At 42.6% G+C, this 19,627-nt stretch overlaps 1 protein-coding gene across 3 annotated transcripts in view; it reads right to left on the reverse strand.

Moving 5' to 3' along the window:
- Positions 1-17,565, reverse strand: part of FBXL4 (F-box and leucine rich repeat protein 4) — a 68,830-nt gene extending 51,265 nt beyond the window's left edge. For 2 of the 3 annotated variants that reach the window (XM_068231210.1, XM_068231212.1), the window contains exons 1-3: positions 17,414-17,492; positions 8,708-9,303; positions 4,165-4,510 (exon numbers count right to left, since the gene is read on the reverse strand). In XM_068231210.1, the coding sequence (XP_068087311.1) occupies positions 4,165-4,510; positions 8,708-9,219 (858 nt within the window). In that variant the 5' untranslated portion in view covers positions 9,220-9,303; positions 17,414-17,492. Of the gene's footprint in view, positions 1-4,164; positions 4,511-8,707; positions 9,304-17,413 lie in introns of all 3 variants that reach the window. The other variant, XM_068231211.1, reaches the window with a different exon arrangement.
- Between the last annotated feature and the right edge of the window lie 2,062 nt (positions 17,566-19,627).

Raw genomic sequence — 19,627 nt, forward strand, 5'->3', positions numbered from 1 at the left:
GTACCATTATCTTTTCATACATAGCACCAGTTTATGATGTTTTTTTTTTTAATTTTTATTTGGTGTGCGTTGGAAAGGGGTAGTCTTATACGGCGAGTATATCCCAAACTCTACATTTTAACTGAAAAAGTTGGGGGGTCGTCTTATACGCCCAGTCGTCTTATACGCCGGAATATACGGTACTTTTATTCAACCAGCAAGTCATTTTTTGACAGGAAATTACATAGGTGTCTCCCAAAATGTATCGTAGTCTTGGGCCAATTTAAGGGGAAGACGATTAACTTATCTGTATGTTTTTAGGATGTGTGAGGAGACCGCAGTGCCCAGAAGAAACCCACACAGACACGAGGAGAACATACAAACTCTGTGCAGATAGTACTCTGGCTGGGATTCGAACCGGGGACCCAGTGAGAGCGCTAACCACCACACCACTATGCTGCCCAGGATCAACTCTGCTTGGAATTACCTAATAATTATATCCACAGATGTCCTTCCATGCAAGGCAAAGCTCCGAGTCTCTTTTAAATGCAGATATAGAATTTGCCATAACTACTTCCTGAGGTAAAAAAAAATGTTGCATTTTAACCACTCTTACGCTAAAGAACCCTTTCGTAAATAGATGGTAAAAGCTTTTTTCTCCATATGTAGATCATGTCCCCTTGTCCTTTGTACAAGCCTAGGGACAACAAACCTCTTCTGCCAAGCTTTTGTATTGCCCTCTGATGTATTTATACATGTTAATCAAGTCACCCCTTAACTGTCTGTGTGTGTGTGTGAGACAGAGCCATAAGTAACAATGTACCAGTATATTGTTTTACTAATACATTATATTTACTTGTAAAAAAAAAAAAAAAAAAAAAAAAAAAGGGACTTATAAAATATACTTTCCATTTTCTTTATTAAAAACATAGAAGACATTGCAGGTAAATGATTGACTGACTAGGTTTGCAAACCCCAAAGTATCTAATTTTACTTCATATACACCATTTTGCAGGCTGTACTTCGCACCTGTGCAGTGCAGCCAACCTCGTATACGATAATAAAGTCGATGATTATTTACAGGGTCCCAGCAGTGGAATGGAGGGCTTCCCAATGCTGAGGTAAGTTTCTGACTGTTTTATAGGTGCCCTATAGCAGAACTTAGGGAAAATGCAGGTGATCCCTGAAGTACAAATGCAGAAAATAATTAAATAGCACTGTAAACATGTTGTCATGTGTTGAATACATAGTTTTTTTTTTCTACTCAGCACCAGATTGGATGTTTTACATTAACCCAGGAAAGTTTCCTTACAGTTATGGTACACAAAACAACCTGCACTGTTGGTGCATCCACTTGATCTAATAAAAATATGCTAAGTCCATCTGGCAGTGTGCAGCCAGCATATGTTAGACAAAGTTTCCACACTCAAGTCTCATAGTACAGAAAACAGCCACCACATGCTGCAGATGCACACAGGTTGTTTACATCCTAGCGGAGTAATTACTGTGTGGCCACACTACCGGAGACACTGGCAGCCAGACTATTTATGTCAATCAGTGATACTTCTAGAGACGGATATACAGTATTTTTTAATGTAACCCTCAGCACATTTTGTTCAAATGAATACAAAATAAAAAGGAGTATTTTAGGAGACTATTAGATTAGTAAAAATAACAGAAGTTATAAAGACGATTCTCTGTTGACAATTTCGTAACTCGATAGCAGAGAACATGTGACTAACAAATATGTCTCAAGTGAGAAGTAATGTGATACAAGAGATAATAAATCACCCTCACAGTCTGTCAGGTACACTGTCTGCATATTAGCAACAACGCTACCATTGCGAGTAAGGAAGGGTGTGTGTTGTAGGTTATAGTTACAGAACATATGCAAAGGATATGTTTTGGACTGGTGTGGGCACCTGTGGGATAAATCAAGCATCAGCTTCTCAGAAACTCCAGTGTGGAGATTTCCCAAGAGTAGATAGTGTATCCATCTACACACAAGTCTTTAACCCCTTTAGGACCGCGGTCTTAAACCCACCTAGTGACCAGGCCATTTTTGTACAAGATAGGCTACTGCAAATATATGGCCTCGCTGCCAGGCCGTAAGACTCAGCACACAAATGATCCCCCCACCCCCACCCCCACCCTTTCTGCACACCAACAGAGCTCTCTGCTGGTGGGCTTTGATCGCTCGCGGAGTGTTCGTTTGTTTTTATAAATATTTTTTTAATAAACATACCTATTTTTTTAAACCCTCCCTTCACCCCCCGCCAGCCAATTAGTGCGATCGGCTGTCATAGGCTATCGCCGCCCCTGGCACTTCACGCCAATTGGCGTGGAACGGTCATTTAGTGGTAAGAAAGGGATGCACCAGGAAAATGTATTTTTAAAATGAACCTCCCTTTAAGGAAGGTTCGTAATGGAGTGTGCCATGGGGAAGGTGGGGGTTGAAGCAAGCCTCACTACTTACCAAGGAGTGCTGCTCCTCTGACCCTGGGGGCCATATGGGAAGCACCATGCCCTTCAGGGAGAAACCACATTTGCAGAATTACGTTGTTCCCGACAGTGGCTCGTACGCCCCAATGCATGCAGGGAGATATAGTCAGTGGATGCCAGAAAATATTTTCTTGCATCAACAGATTACATCTCAGGGCATGCATTGCAATGTGTGCAAGACGCTGCTGGGAACTACAAAATTCAGGAGAAGCAGTCTCTCCCTTAAGGTCCGGGGGGTCAGAGGAGCAGTACCCCGTAGGCAAGTAGCTAGGCTCACCCCAACCCCGGCTCCCTCATCAGCACACTCTTTTACGTGGAGGTTAATTTTGAGGAAAAAAAAATCCTGTTGCTCAGTTGCCTTCACAGAACACCTGACCTAAGGCAAAGCTATCCAAGGTAAGCACAGAGGTATGTTCATGCTGGATTCACACGTGTGTTGTCTATACCTCTCCTTGTTCCCCCAGTCTCTGTTATCGCCCCTACAAAAAGATTGCTGCAATGTTCCCTCCTATCACCCTCCTCTTCCCTGCCACAATTACTCCCCTTAAAAAGGAGGGAAAGGGAGGAGCATCGCAGCAACCCTATCCCTCCCTGTCTAAAAATTTGACTTTAGTCAAGGTCACATTTTTGAAGGAATTTTTATGGGTACCGTGGGAGACAACTCAGAGGAATGTGGATCCAGCCAGAACATACCTCTATGCTTACCTTAGGTAGCTGGACTGTCTCATTTTATTCTTATTCTGTGTTGCGAGTGTTTTATTCTATGTTATGGAGAGTCCATTAGGAAGGCAGGGACTCAGGAAGTCCTCATTTAACAATGTAATGGCTGCAGTAGTCAAAGTGACAATAAAGTGGAAAAGAAAAAACCCAAAAAAAAAAAAAAAAAAAAAAAAAACTTATGATGTAATGATTTTTTGTATGTGCAGAACTGATAATTAATAGAACATTAGAAGCAAATAAAATAGCTATATATATATATATTATATATATATATATATATATATATATATATATATATCATTGCATCATTCTCTAATATTTGCGATTACAAGCCACAATCTGTAAACTATAACATAAGCAGAGCTCATGACCCTTTCAACTTCCCACGAGTAAAAATGCTACCTAAATCTGTATCTGTTTCTTCGCTGTACAAATGCTTCAGAAAGCAGCAACCAAATTGTTCTAGAGCTCAGAAAAGCTATTTTGCATAGATAACAACTGAAGTTTCTTAAAGTAAACCAGAGACATTACAAAGTAAAGATTTGATACTTACCCAGGGCTTCCTCCAGCCCAGACTGGACCCGCCTGAGCCTGTTACCGGGGTTGATCGTGGCTGAGCGGCAGATCGCGGGAGGACAGGGTGGGACTCAGACGAGCTTATGGGGCTGGAGGAAGCCCCGGGTAAGTATCAAATCTTTACTTTGTAACGTATCTGGTACACTTTAACTCTTCCTGTACTAGAAACAATATCTGTGCTGCTAAAGTTCTATTTCTTTGCTGTACTACACATACAAATCATTATAACACAAGTTTAATTTCACTTCAGATTCCCTTTAAGGAACTATGGATTCCAGTGGTTACATTAACAGTGGGTGCCATAAGAGCCAATAAACCAGGGAGCGAGTCAGCTAACCAATAAACACATCACTTTGTTACTGGGAAACATTCTATGTGCATCCTTACCTCATAAGGCAGCTTGTCAAAGTAGCCATTATTTGTCCATTCCCTGAGGATGGAGCTACTAAACTGATTGGTAAGGCAGTCTATTCCACAGCCATCTTTCCCCTCATATTCCTCATCATCCAAATCACTCATGTCAATTTTGGATGTTTTTAGGGACAGCATTGGTTTTTCTTTTACTCCATGTAATTCAACAGCATCTAATTCTGTGTAGTACTCCATAAATTTGCTGTTGGTTTCCAGACGAAGGAGGTTTGTTGGGAAGTCTATTTCTTTTATACATGGTGTGAACTGACGAGCCTGAGGAGAATTTACACGTGTGGGCTCTCCGGACCAGATAGTTTCCCACCTAGACGTATTCAAGAGATGATAATTAGCATTCTGATATTTTAATATAACACGCTTTAAACTTTCCATTATGGCAAGTAAAAATTAAACTTCAAGGAGACAGTCAAGTATATAGTTAAGGTAAACATAAGAATGGAAGAGACAACTTCTATTTTACTTATCTGGGATTTTTTTCCTTCCTTGCGTAGCTTTACAAGTCCAACTGTGCCCTCTAGATCCACTTTGTTGCGCCCTTCTGAAAAATCACTGACTGGACACGCAAGAACCAAGAACGTTCTGCGCATGGGCAGTTTAAATCTTTACGATGGTGTTCGAGGAGGCCCGCAGCCGGACCATGCATGTGCAGTAGCCCATGACTGGTCCGGCGTGCATATGAATGGGGCACAGCGGCATAGAGGAGCAAACTGGGAGGATACTGAGGGGCTTACAAAGCTATGAGGGCTGGAAGAAGCCCCAGGTGAGTACTGTGAGGACTGTGGAGTCAGAACAATTTTTAAATACCTGGAATCAGAGTCTGCGGTTTCATATACTGAGGAGACAGAGTCGGATTATTTTTGCAACGATCCACAGCCCTGGTGGGTACAATAGAACTTGTTCTACCCATAACAGGTACACTTTAATTTGATATATACATATATATGTTTAAAAGTTTTGGGCAGGTATGAAAAAATGCTGTAAAGTAAGAATGTTTTTCCAAACATAAATTCTCATTGTTTATTCTTATCACTTGTAAAAAAAAAAAAAAAAAAAAAAAAAAGTTAGCTAATAAAAGAAAAATCTAATCAATGCTTGGTGTGACCACCATAGTCTTCAAAATCAATTCTTCTAGGAACACTTGCACAAAGTACAAGATTTTGGGGTATTATAATAATTATACCAAACAGGTGCTTATGATCATAATATGTAGGTTGAAACACAATTATAAACTGAAACAAAAAGGAGGGGAAAGCGTACTGAATGTGACTACTACAAATATATTAAAATGTCCTATTTCTCATACAATAGTCAGAATAATGTACGTATCTGCTGCAGCAATAAAGCCAAATGTGTAGTAATGGCACTACTGTAACATTCAGCTCTGTTATTATGCAATTTGACATGTACCGGTACACACAGTTTTAGTCTGGATAAGGGCCTTTTTCCACTAGCCTGCGATTTGCTTCTAATCGCAAATCGCAAGGTACATTAAACTAATTGAAACTGCAGCAGCAATTTCCATTAGTGCGATCCGATTGCGATGCGATTTTGGTCAAAGTGCAATCGTTGTCCTGCCGCGTTTTGTATGCGATTGAGCTGTACTATAATGAGTATAGTAGCTCAATCGCAATCACAATCGCATGGTGGAAATTGAAACGCGATTGCGATCGGAATCGCGATTGCATTTCATAGTGGAAAAGAGCCCTTAGAATACATTGCAAAATGTATTTTCATTGTATTTGAGTGCTCATATGTTAAACAACTGTATTTGGTTGTTTAACTGATTTCAGATAGGCAAGCTCTGGCCCCTGAAGGATCAGAGCCTGTTTCTTTAGTTTTCCTCTGTGATCATTGTGATTAGACCAGTGCCCCGAGTTCAGCTGCCTATAAAACAGCTGGAGTGGAGCAGCAACAGCATGCAGAGACAGGCTATTGAAATCTATGCCCTGGCAGAGATGAGAGAGTCTTCAAATAGGGTCCAAATTTCAATTAGCTGTGTCCGAAACTGGTTAATCAACTTCATTTGGCCCCCAGATCTTAAGGTTTGGTTCATACGGACGCTTGCACTTAGTTTACTGCTGGCTGTGGTGCTCGCCATTAGGTGCTGCCCATTCAAGTGAATAGGCAGTGCCGGAACCGTTGTTTCCCGTCATTTGCGCAAACACCACAATTTTAGCCATATTTTTCCCATTGTTTAGGTTGACCCTGGAAGCAACAGGTTGCTTACTGCTGTTCTCAGACAGGATTAGAAAGAGTCAGATGCTCAGCTGAGTCATTTTGTTTTTGCTTATGTTCTGCTGGCAACCAGTACAACAACACAATAACTCAATGCACGGGACTGCCTTTTACACATGTTGGACATTTGCTGTCTCACATTGACCTTCCTGACAACCAGTTGCCATGGCAATATATGAATGGTTGACACCTAACAGATCAACACACTAGCATACTAAGCATAGTATACGTAGTGGTTCACCGTACAAACTGGATTTTGTGTACCTTGGAACCAGAAGCGAGTCTCATGCAGCAGGAAAAGTGGGACATTAGGCTTGTTTTATTGTTTTCTTGATGTCCTTTTATTAAATATGTAGTGACAAACACAAAAAAGCCAAATACTCACCTATAGAAAGGGAGGGATCCAGGTCCTTCCCTCGCAATAGGTGCGTATCTGACTTTTTTGTTCTCGGCTTCAGTATCATTTTAAATAACTCCTGTCTGAGCTATGCAAGAACAATGTCCACTTATGTTCTATACATTCTTTGGTCTGACAAATCTGCATTCTCTGTTACTTTGTTACTTAGAACAGGTTGTCTTGGATTTTTCTGGTTAGAATTTAAATAAAGTTACCCTGTAGTGAGAGATATGATGGTTACCCTATTTATTTCCTTTTAAAACTATGCCAATTGAGAGGCTGCCCTGCTGATTCAGTCAAACATCTGATCTGCATGTTTGTTCGGTGGTCATGGCTAAAAGAATCAGAGGCAAAGGATCAGGAGGGCAGTCTGGCAATTTGCAAGAAAATAAATATGGACACCTCCACATCCCTCTAACTTCAGATGCCATTTAAAGTCTAGCCATGTTAGCCTTATGCATGCTTCAGGAGTGTTATTCAGACACTACTGCAGCCAAAAGGATATGCATGACTGTCGGGCAATTGTCATTCCTTAAAGGACATCCGAGGTGAAAATAAACTGATGAGAAAAACAATTGTATGTATCCTCCCTCTCCTAAAAATGACACACAGTTCTATTTTATTATTAAATGTAGTTTTTAAGTTTTTACTGTTTCATTGTCTCTGCTCAATGACATCTTCATTGAGTATGCCAGAGCTCTAATCTATTCATTTAGCTATGTGTCCAATTGTGAATTCAACAACAAAAAATTTGTAAAGTGCTTTTTTTCCCGTAGGACCCTTGCTCTGTAGGAAGCCAAGCTGGTTGCTGCTCTCCTAAGCTGATCCACATCTTGTCCCAAAGTTTGGCATCTTTAAATACATCTGTGCATAGACAGGACACAAAATTCAATATAACCCTATTCACCACCTCTCTGGCAATGACTGGGACTGGTCAGAATGTATGGTGAATACCCTCATGGAATGTGTAAGATGTGTGCATCTAATGTTAGCATAGCAACAAGTCTATCTCTGAATGAAATGAGACTTGTTGTAGCTCAGGAGCACACCCACCTATCTGTGGAAATGTGGAACTGACTATTTCTGTTTTGTGGGGTGTTATGTGTTCCTCTGTGTTGAGTGAGTTTGAATTAAAAATCCCTGGTTTCTTGAGCTCTTCATGTTATCAGCTAAATTGAGCCGACTACTCTTTCTCTGCAATATCTACCTCTTTGCAGTAACATGGGGATTATCCGGGGATTATCCACCCCAACCCAAGACACCGTTTAAAATAAACCTCGGGGGGATATACATACCCGGGGCTACCTCCAGCCCTCTCTAGGCTTATACTCCTCGCCGTCCTCCTCCACCTCCTGAATCTTCTGCAAGTCGCCCTGGAAAGTCCTCTGGTCCGGGGCCAACTGTGCATGCATGGCCCAGCCGTGTCCCTGTCATCAGAAGCGTTCTGTGTCTGCGCAGTATTACTGCACATGTGCAGCAGCCGGACTATACCTGCCCCGACTGGAGGACTTTTCAGGGCCAATTACAGAAGAACCAGAAGGCGGAGGAGGACGGGGAGGAAGCTATAATCCAGGAGGGAGCCCCAGGTATGTATAATCCCCCCCCCCCCTTTGTCTCAGGTACACTTTACCTACACAAAATGTTGACCACCTGGGCGCCCGATTGTCGATACATTGGCATCTACAACAATCCCAGCGTCCAAATGACCTGGTCCACGGTGGGTGGCCTCAGGTAAAGTGCGCTCTCACTTTATACTGAACAGCATGGCTGCTTTGAACATTTGCTTTGTCTTATGTTAGGATTAGATGGGTTTAAGTAGCAAACTTTTTTTTTTATCTACACAGTAATATTAATGCGGAAACAAGTTACCTGACTTCTGCAGGAGGGGTTTGAGAGTAGGGGTTTGCTGAGCAAGCCAGTATTTTCACCACAGAACCAGGATGATAAGTTTCTAAAATGTGAACTGCAGTAGGATAAACAGGCTCCTCAAAGGCAAGTTCAACATATTCATGACTGAAGAAATGTGGTGATGTTCTTTTAAATGGAGTCGGGTTGCTTTTACACTGATTCCACCAGTTGCCATACGTCCGAAACACAGCAGTCTGGGTAAAATCCCCTGAACTTGGATACACATTGGGAGCACCTGCTAAATTCCACATGGTATAAGACATGCTGTTTTCACTCCCATAGTGAGAACTGAAATCCAGGACTTCTTTGGCATACTGCACAGTTTCAACACACATTGGCATAGCACGGCTATTTGTTTCTATGGCTCTACGACTGTTAATCATTTCCCCCCTACTAGCTAGCCGGGCCCGGCGTCGGAGGCAGATGTAGTAAAACATGCCCAAGACTGTTAGCATAGGAAAACAAGAAGGCATGTGGTTCAAAGAAGCTTGAAGTATCAATGGTGTGGCCTAACTTGGATACTGTAGTAGCCGATAGGTGACCCGGTAAACACATCCCTAAAGAAGAAGATAAAACAAAAATAAATAATTAAGAATCATCATATAATTGCTATAAAAAAACAAGTAAGTGTTCTTAAAAGAAAGGACAGTAGAACAGAATATTAAGAAAAAGAGAGCTATCGCCATTGTAAGAAATGGGCTGCATGTGATTCACAGATTGCGTTTGTTCGGCAGTCACTGTACCATTCTCAAAGCACATGTCCCTCCAACAGCAGCCTTCACTTCCTGCCAACCGACCTTACAGGAAACCCAAACTGAAAGGGATATGGAGGTTGCCATAATTATTTCCTTGTAAACAATGTCAGTTGCCTGGCAACCCTGTTGACCTTCTGACATAAGTAGTGTCTGAGTCAAAACCCTGGAAAAAGCATATGGCTAATATAGTAAAACCTGAGTCAGCTGAGTCAAAGTACCTGATCTGCTCCATACTTGTTCAGGGTCTATGGCAAAAAGTATTAGAGAAGCAAGATCAGGAGGACTGCCAGGCAACTGGTTTTCGTTAAGAGTAAATTAATATGGCCGCCTCCAAATCAATCTCAACTCGGATCCCCTTTACAGGACAAATAAAGCAAAAAGGGTATGGGGGATGGCATATTGAATTTCTTTTAAAGTGGATCTGAACTCGTGCACAGGACAGAAGGAAACATAGAGACATGCACCCTGTATGTATTTAGAGAGTTTAGCCCGTCTAATCCCCCCTTATCTGTGACTAAACACAAGTTGTAATTTGATACCTCAGCTGTATCAGCTGACTGCCACGGCAGAGAGCTCATTTGTAAACACAGGATGTTAACAATATGTCTGCTTCCATGAAAGCAGGAAGCAGACAAACTCCAGATTTATTGTAGGGAGGAAGTTCTGAGTTCAGGTTCGCTTTAAGCAATACCAGTTACCTGGCAGTCCTGCCAATCCTCTGCCTCTAATACTTTTAGGCCTCGTTGACATCAGGGGCATTTCTGTGCACTTTTCACAGCTCATTGCCCTGTGCGTTCTGCAAGGTAATGATTTCCCCATGTAATGAAATAAGCCTGGTTCACATCTATGCACTGCGCTGTGCAGCGTTACAAAAACGTAGGGTTGCATGCATTTCTGTGTGTTGAGCTGTAAAACACACATCAATGCAAGTGAATGGGTGCGATTTTTTAGCGCATAGAAACGCATGCGTTTTTTACCCCTAATTGGAAAAAAAATACATTTACATATGAAAACAAAGCTTTATTGACAACTGCTACTGCTACAATAAGAAAAACGGGCTAAAAAAAAGCACAACGCAATGCACTGAAGCGCGGACTAATGTGCGAACAAGTGCATGCGTTTTTTAACATGCGCTTTTACATGTTTCTCAGTGCACCTAATGTGAATGAGGCATAAGGCATAGTCTCTGAACAAGCATGTGCAGATCAGGCATTTATGACATTATTGTCAGATCTGACAAGATTTGCTGCATGCTTGTTTCTGACTTTATTCAGACACTACTGAGGCCAAATAGATCAGCAGGGCTGCCAGGCAACTGGTATTGTTTAAAAGGAAATACATATAACCTCCATATCCCTCTCAATACATTTGTTCTTTATGGCATTTTGGTATTTGGTACAACGCGGAAAATGGCGACCAAAAGCGAAAAATTGCAGAGGGAAAAATGCAACTGCAGAGTGCCGGGAAACCAGTAATCGCACAGAAAAACATGGTAGCAAATGTGACCACTGCCAAAGAGTAATGTGGTAGAAAAGCTAAAAAATAGCAACCGCTGTTCTGTACCAGTATACTGGATGCTTATTAAAAGAAAGGAACAGACAAAGCATTATCAGATCACTTAGACGGGCAAAATCAATAATGCATTATGTGCAGTCCTGGTAAGAGAGCAATTTGATAGAGTTTTGTTATATTTATGTTGTAAATTGATTTGCTTTTTTTTAATGTACGGTAACTCCGCTTTCATTAACAACAAACAATCCCTAGCGCTATGTGCACTGCAGGTATCTGAGTTGTGTTATAAGGACATATCTACTGTGCTCTGGGTTTGATCCAGAAATGCACTAGAAATTACAAGTGGTACTGATTAAAGCATACATAAAAATAGTGTATCCTAATATGTGAATTCTGCTTCCCTGTTTAATGAATAGGTCAAAGAAGTCAGTCTAGAGCAGGCATGGGCAAACTTGGCCCTCCAGCTGTTAAAGTGCCACTTTAAGGAACTACAAGTCCCACAATGCATTGCAGAAGTCTTACAGCCACAGTCATGACTCATAAAGGCAAATGCATTGTGGGACTTGTAGTTCCTTAACAGCTGGAGGGCCAAATTAGCCCATGCCTGGTCTAGAGACACTAAAGGCGCGTACACACACCAGACTTTTTCAAACTACGGGTAGTCAGACCCGCCCGCGGGGCAGTCGTTCTGACGACAGTTGCACGTGAGTACAAGCTGTCGTCAGACTGATAAGACTGGTTTTGTCTGCTCCGCCGACCCGTAGTTTGAAAAATGTCCGGCATGTGTACGCACCTTAAGTCTATATTCACAGTGGGGCATTGAGGTGCAACATTATGGAGGTATCTTAATGCAGAAAATCGCGAAGCTGTTGTAAAGCCTGGTACACACTTTCAATTATGATTGGCCAATCACTGACCAATTTTACCACCTCCATGTACTATGAGGCTCCTTGCCGACGCAGAGGTTTCAGTGTGTTACCGCATGAACCACGCTTACCACACAGATCATGCAGCAATGCAAGTCAATGGGCCACGCAGGCACAACGGGAATCCCAGTCACATACTCCCTGCCCAGCAGCAAATACATATAGGCAGGCCTATTTATATGACCCTGTCGCTGCACCGTGGTGCAGGATCATATGAAGCCTCATTTATGCATCATTTCTACTTAAAGTATTTAGTATCTGTTGCCCCTCATACTATGTGGAGGTGATAAAATTGGTCAGTAATTGGCCAACTATAATTGAAAGTAGGCCTGCACGATTTTAGGAGAAAATTGAATTGCAATTTTTCTGTCAGAAATTTTGATTTCGATTCGATTTATTTCAAAATCAAGCTTTAGCACTAAATTCACAATGTACAGTAACATCTACAAACATGCATTGACAGAAATTGACATACTATCAAATTCATAGTATGATGTCATTTTCTGTCATGTTTGTAAATGTTACTACAATGTGAATTTATCAAAACAAATAGCTATTAATCTAAACGTGTGTGACCACGGGAGGCGGGGGGTTAAGTTTAGTTAAAACGGACCTGAACTCAGAATGTCCTTTCTGCTCTAAAAAAATACGCACCAGCATAATAACCCTTAAACAAAAAACATTTCTTTGTTACAGCTGATACAAATCCTAAAATAAATCTGCACCGTTTCTACTTCCTGATTCATGGAAGCAAAATGAGCTTACCTGCCATCTCTGCCGTGGCAGTCATGTCAACTTGTGATAAGACACATATGAGGTGGAATTAAACAGGCTAAACTCTCTAAATACATACAGGGTGCATTTCTCTGTTTTCCTTCTATCTTGTGTAGGAGTTCAGGTCCAGTCCAGAAGTGTGCGTATCCTATGCGTATCATTCTCCTCTTAATGTAAAGTGTTGGCCACGTTCCACTATTCACTACCGCACTTTCGCCTTCCGGACAGAAAAATGAAGGGCCAACACTTCATGTGTGAGGAGAATTATACAATTGGAAACGCATGGAACATGGAAAATGAAACGCATTGAAAAAAATGCTGCTTTGACGATTACCTTTTTTTTTTCGATTTGCACCTGTACCTGTACCTTGGCACCATGTACATAGTCATGTACCATACATGCCGTCAGGTCACATGGAACAGGCGCACCGGCGGGATGGAGAAGACATAGAAAGAAGCATGCCAGCAGACAGGTGAGTGTTCCGCTGCCAACAATCCACCCAGCTTGAGGGTACACATTTTTTTTATGGGGGAGACCTCGGGAGGAGGGGGGGGAGGAGCATCAGACAGAAATCAATCTAAATTACAAACGGGCCGCCCTGTTGCGGCAGCAGTCTCCATCAGATTTGATCATAATGCTTAAATCTGCAAAGGAAAAAGCAACATATATGTGCACCTTTACCCTTTAGCAAATATTATTATTATTATTTATATAGCGCCAACATTTTCCATAGTAATTTACAGAATACACACTCTTGTCACTAACTGTCCCCCTTAGAGGAGTTTGCAATCTAATCCCTATCATAGTCATATGTCTATCATAGTCTAGGGCTACTTTTTTTTGGGGGGGGGGGGGGGGGGTAGGGGGGAGTCAATAACTTATCTTTATGTTTTCGTGATGTGGGAGGAAAATGGAATGCCCGGAGGAAAGCCGCGCAGACACGGGTAAAACGTACAAACTGCTAGCAAATAGTGCACTGGCTGGGATTCAAACCAGGGACCCAGCGCTGCAAGGTGCTCTCCACTACACCGAGCTGAAAAATGTATTTGATTGTCAAAATATAGAAGGTAACAAATAACTGCAACACTCATGCCCAGTAAAGCAATCCACATCAACCAGAACAGATTTTTTTGTTTTGTTTTTTCATAAAAAATGCACCGGTAACATCTGAATGACTGCTACCGATGATCACTTTTTCCTCTGGTCACATATGTGTTGATGAGCTGAACTCTAGTTATATGGTGAACAATAGAGGCGCTGTATCTGATCAAATGCAGCATAGAACAAAAACAATACAGACACAGCAGTAACTCTACAAAGAACAGCGTCAGCATGGTGTACCACTCCAAATCTGTTGAAAAACATACACACTGTGGATGTCATGAAAAGGTAATAACAAAATATGCTAATTTCAGTTTATGACACCTGAAGTAGTGGAAGCTAGCATTTCTCTTAAAGCGGGTTGTAACTTGCAAAAATAAAAAATTGCCTAAAAAAAAAAAAGTTAGTGCCCCAAATATACATGTAAACCCCTCTTTTTTTTTGTTGCTAAAATAGGTCCTTATACTGTGTGTCCCCTAATTTTTGTACTCTTTGTCCCCTAATTTATGTACTCTTGGTCTGTGTGCTGTTGCTGAACTGGGCAGTGCCAACAGGATTGTTTTCTTTTTCATATCATATTTCTCTTAAATCTGACAATGAACACTAAAAACAACAGCTATTCCTGAGTGCATATGTTATGCCCCGTTGCAGTATTTGTCGACATATCCACATACTCATCGCTGTTGGTCCGCCACTGCAATTCGGGCCGACTGCCGCCACAATTCAGGTTCTATGATGCTGCTGGCACCTATGATGCTGCTGGCACCTGTTCGCCTTCAATGCATGGGACACGGTATATAGATCAGAGCCCTGGCAGAAGCCTCATGCCAATTGGAATCCTTCAGTCAGTGAACCAATGAGAATACTCCCTGGTGCTGGGGAGAATTCACATTGAACTTTATCAATTCAATTGGAGCCTGATGCTTCTGCCAGGGCTCCAATGTATATACCAGCGCTCCCGTGCAATGGAGCTGAATGGCAATGCCAGCAGAGGTGGAGGACCCGACATGCCCGAAGACACAAAAGACAAATGAGCAGAGAAGGAACGGATGGAGAAAACAGCCTAGTAAGGACAATGTACATTACCAGAGGCTTGCATCGATTCTGTGGGCATCCGCAGCATCTGCATTCCACTCCTGTTCTGGTCCATTTTAAAGGGAACCTAAACTGAGAAGGATATGGATTTTTCCTTTTAAAATAATACCAGTTGCCTGACTCTCCTGCTGATCCTGTGTCTCTAATACTTTTAGCCACAGCCCCTCAACAAGCTTGCAGATCAGGTGCTCTGACTGAAGTCAGACTGGATTAGCTGTATGCTTGGTTCAGGTGTGTGATTGAGCTACTACTGCAGCCATAGAGATCAGCAGGATGCCAGGCAACTGGTATTGTTTAAAAGGAAACATCCATATCCCTCTCAGTTTAGGTTCCCTTTAAGTGATGTAAATAGATCCTTAGCATAACGGTTAACGCAGCCCCTTCCACCCTGCTGGATCAGGCAGTTTTAGAGCCTAGTGTGAACCGGCCCTAAGGGAGCTTTGTAAATGGAGTGTGGAGTAAGGGGTGTGTGGTGGTTAGGCATTACTTACCTTCTGGGGGTTGCTCCCAATCCCTGTCTTTATGCTTGTATCCATATTCTATGGGAAGACCTGCAGCTACAAGTTTGAAGCACTGGCGGCTGTGTGGCGCACTCCCAACCACCACAATGCATGCTGGGAGACACAGTCTTTCAACTAAAGTACATGCATTGCAGTATTCAGAAGCGTGCAACACTGCCGGGAGCTTCAATTTGCACCACCTGTGGGTCTCCCCAGAAACCATGGATACTAGCATGGAAACAGGGGGCTATAGAGCAGCCCCCCAAACTTAAGTGATGCCTTCCATCACTACCCATTTACATAGCTCTTTCATATGTTTAGGTACATGGGTGCTTAGTACTCTTTAAAGTGGACCTGAACTCATAACTCCCTCTCTGCTCTCAGAATAATAACCATTAAAGAAAAAGATTTCTTTGTTACAGCTTATACAAATCCTGCAATAAATCTGCAGTGTGTCTATTTCCTGCTTTCATGGAGGCAGACATATTGTTAACATCCGGTGTTTACAAATTGGCTGCTCTGACATGGTAGAGGAGATTCCTGAGCTGACACAGCTAAGAGATCAAATTACGGTGATGATTAGTCACAGATAAGGGAAAATTAGACAGGCTAAACTCTCTAAATACATGCAGGGTGCATTTCTCTATATTTTACTTCTGTCCTGTGCAAGAGTTCAGGTCCAGTTTGAAAGCTGAACTTGAAAGTTGAAGGGAGTAAGGGAAGGTGAAGAGAGTAAGGGAAAGTGGAGGAGGGGGAGAAACACTGTGTATGTATATGGGCCGGGATACACTATAGCGCCAACGATCAGGAAAGAGCTGCAACAGTGAAACCCTATGGCAGTGGTTGCACTTCAGTGTTTCATGCAGCAATTCTGAAGGGATCCCAGTGCTATCACATTCAATGGCCGCAGGGCCAAATCAAAAAACGCTCCGGGATTTGCTTTAAATTTATAGTACTCCGCGATTTGGAAATCACATGAGCATTTTCTTAAATTGCTCGTAGTGAGGTCCGGGCCTATGTGTGTAATTGTTTATCTATGACAGGGCTGTCCAAACTTTTTAGGCCAAGGGCCAAATCTCCGTTCTTGAGTGTAATATGGGGCCAAACTAATGAGATTAAACACAATTCTTGCTGATTGCCGTTGGGTACACTATGCCCGTCACATTTTATCAAATTAAATATTTCCATGGGAAATAACCCATATACCGTGCTGACATTAGCATGGCTGCTAATCAGTGGCTGCCTGCTACTAATGCTGGCATAGTGGTGGCTGCTACTGCCACTGTGGTGGCTGATGACCTACAGGCAGCAAAGGGGGTGGCCAAGCGGCAACTCAAGGTGGCCCCTACATGTGGCATTGCAGCTACGGCCTGCTGACCCCATGGCATTAACAACTGTAGAGAGCTTTGGGGGCCACCAGAGAAGGCTCGTTGGGCCGCAATTGGCCCCCAGGCCGGACTTTGGACACACCTGATCTATGAAGTAGCAGAACATAGCTGCAAGGAGATTGTTTTCAGGAGTCCTGATTAACTACTACAGGACAATAGGGGCTATAAATCACTTTGTTTACAGACTGACAGTACATTTACTGACTGTTGGCAACACTGCCCATGACCTTCTGGATAGTTGGATGTAAGTGGACTCCGTGTATACAGCTTTATAATTACATTTACATCCTTTTCATTCTTCTGTCCCACCTACATTTTGTCTTTTCCCCCCAAAAAAGTTTCCCTGTTGCTACAGCCTATAAGCTGTTTATCCAAAGGCGTGTTTGTGTCTGTGTCATCCCCTCTATTTTCTTCTGCAAAACGAGATAAACTGCTGGCTGCTGACAGATGAAGTAAGGAAGGAGGACAGGAAATCTAGGGGAACAGCTTCTGCAACCACAATGACTGATCATGGCCTCGTGTGACAGTTCCCGTTAATGCACTTGTATACTAAACGCAAGCCTAATACAGTGGCAGTTAGTGAACAATCAGTAAATGTCTATTGCAGTTACATACCAGAGCACCAGGATGTTTCTGAATCCTCCTCACAGAGTAAAAAAAAAAGCAAAGACAGCACTTACTTCCTCATCGATGCCCCTCCCTGCTGCATCAGCCTCACGCATGCTCAGTTCAGTCTGATGCTGCTTTCCTCAACACAGCTCGCAAGCTGTTATTGTTAGTACGTAGCCATGGCGACGAGGGAGGAGGAAGCGGAGAAACCAGTATATGCATGTGATGTGAATAGGCTAGAGGTGCTGCTGAATACACCCATACAAACACGTGGCAGTCCAGAGTCTATAGCTAAAGTGATTGATATCTCCTGTCCCTGTGGTGTGAAAATAACTTATAGGTAGGTGAAAACAGGCTCTGTACAGCACTGCTTTACTGTATACAGCAATGCTTTACTACAGAGTTAAAGGGAACCTTAACTGAACCGGGGTAAAGAGTTTCAATTACCTGGGGCTATTACCAGCCCCCTGCAGCAGTCCTGTGCCCTCGTAGCCACTCTGGAATCCTCCGGTCCCCCGCTGTCACTTAGTTTCGTGTTTGACGACTCACCAGTTGGCCGGCCGCCCGCCATGCGTATTATTGGACGTATTCCCTACCGCAATTAGCGCTTTTGCGGACCGCAACACGTACAAAAATACGCGTTGCCGCATCCCGCACACGTAGACATGCAGCAATGCGTATTTTTGTACGCGTTGCAGTCCGCAACAGGGATAATTGCAGTAGGGAATGCGTCCAATAATACGCATGTTGTCAGAAACCCCTGACCTGCTGCATGCTTGTTCAGGGTCTATGGTTGAAAGAATTAGAGGCAGAGAACCAACACGGCAGCCAGGCAGCTGGTATTACTTAAAAGGAGATAAATATGGCAGCCTCAATATTATTCTCACCTCGGGTTCCCTTTAAAAGTGCAACGCAAAGACAGAGGGCCCAAGTTTTGGTGACCCTTTCCCCAGAAAATTCACCTAATTGTGCAGGTTTTCTCAAGAAAATACACGTAATGTGAGCAGATTTGAACAATAAACACGTTCAATGACCCCAATATGCACAATCGTTATCAGATATGACCCCAATATGCAAAACCGTTATCAGATATGACCCCAATATGCACAACCGTTATCAGATATGACCCCAATATGCACAATCGTTATCAGATATGACCCCAATATGCACAACCGTTATTAGATATGACCCCAATATGCACAACCGTTATCAGATATGACCCCAATATGCACAACCGTTATCAGATATGACCCCAATATGCACAATCCTTATCAGATATGACCCCAATATGCACAATCCTTATCAGATAGGACCACAATATGCACAATCCTTTTCAGATATGACCCCAATATGCACAATCCTTATCAGATATGACCCCAACATGCACAATCCTCAGCAGATCTGACCACAATATGCACAATGCACAGCAGATCTGACCCCAATATGCACAATGCTCAGCAGTTCTGACCACAATATGCACAATGCTCAGCAGTTCTGACCCTAATATGCACAATGCTCAGCAGTTCTGACCCCAATATGCACAAAGCTCAGCAGTTCTGACCCCAATATGCACAATGCTCAGCAGTTCTGACCCCAATATGCACAATGCTCAGCAGCTCTGACCCCAATATGCACAATGCTCAGCAGATCTGACCCCAATTAGTGATGGGCGAACATCCAGATGTTCGGGTTCGAGAACGTTCGGCCGAACGGTGTCCCGATGTTCGGTACGTTCGTGCCGAACACCGAACATAATGGAAGTCAATGGGGACCCGAACTTTCCTGCTTTGCAAAGCCTCCTTACATGTAACATAGACCAAATTTTCAGGGTATGTGGACAGGGGGGGTGGGTATAAGAGGAAACTATTTTTTTCCGAAAGGACCTTATAGTTTTTGAGAAAAACGATTGTTAAGTTTCAAAGGGAAATTGTCTTTTAAATGCGGAAAATGTCAGGTTTTTTTGGCACAGGTAACAACAATCTTGTATTATTTTCAAAGCAAAGCAATGAGTTTTGTCGCTATGCAGTGATTAATAAATAGAAATGGTATATTACGGAAAGTGGCAACGCTAAGCCATCACAGATGTTCATGGTCCTTGGTCGGGGTCGGACTCGGGGAGTGTTGCGTAGTCGTTTCCAATCCACGATTGATTCATTTTAATTTGTGTCAGCCGGTCTGCATTTGCTGTGGAGAGGCAGATACGGCGATCTGTAATGATGC

The sequence above is a fragment of the Hyperolius riggenbachi genome, chromosome 4 (assembly GCF_040937935.1).
Source record: "Hyperolius riggenbachi isolate aHypRig1 chromosome 4, aHypRig1.pri, whole genome shotgun sequence".
Classification (NCBI taxonomy): Eukaryota; Metazoa; Chordata; class Amphibia; order Anura; family Hyperoliidae; genus Hyperolius; species Hyperolius riggenbachi.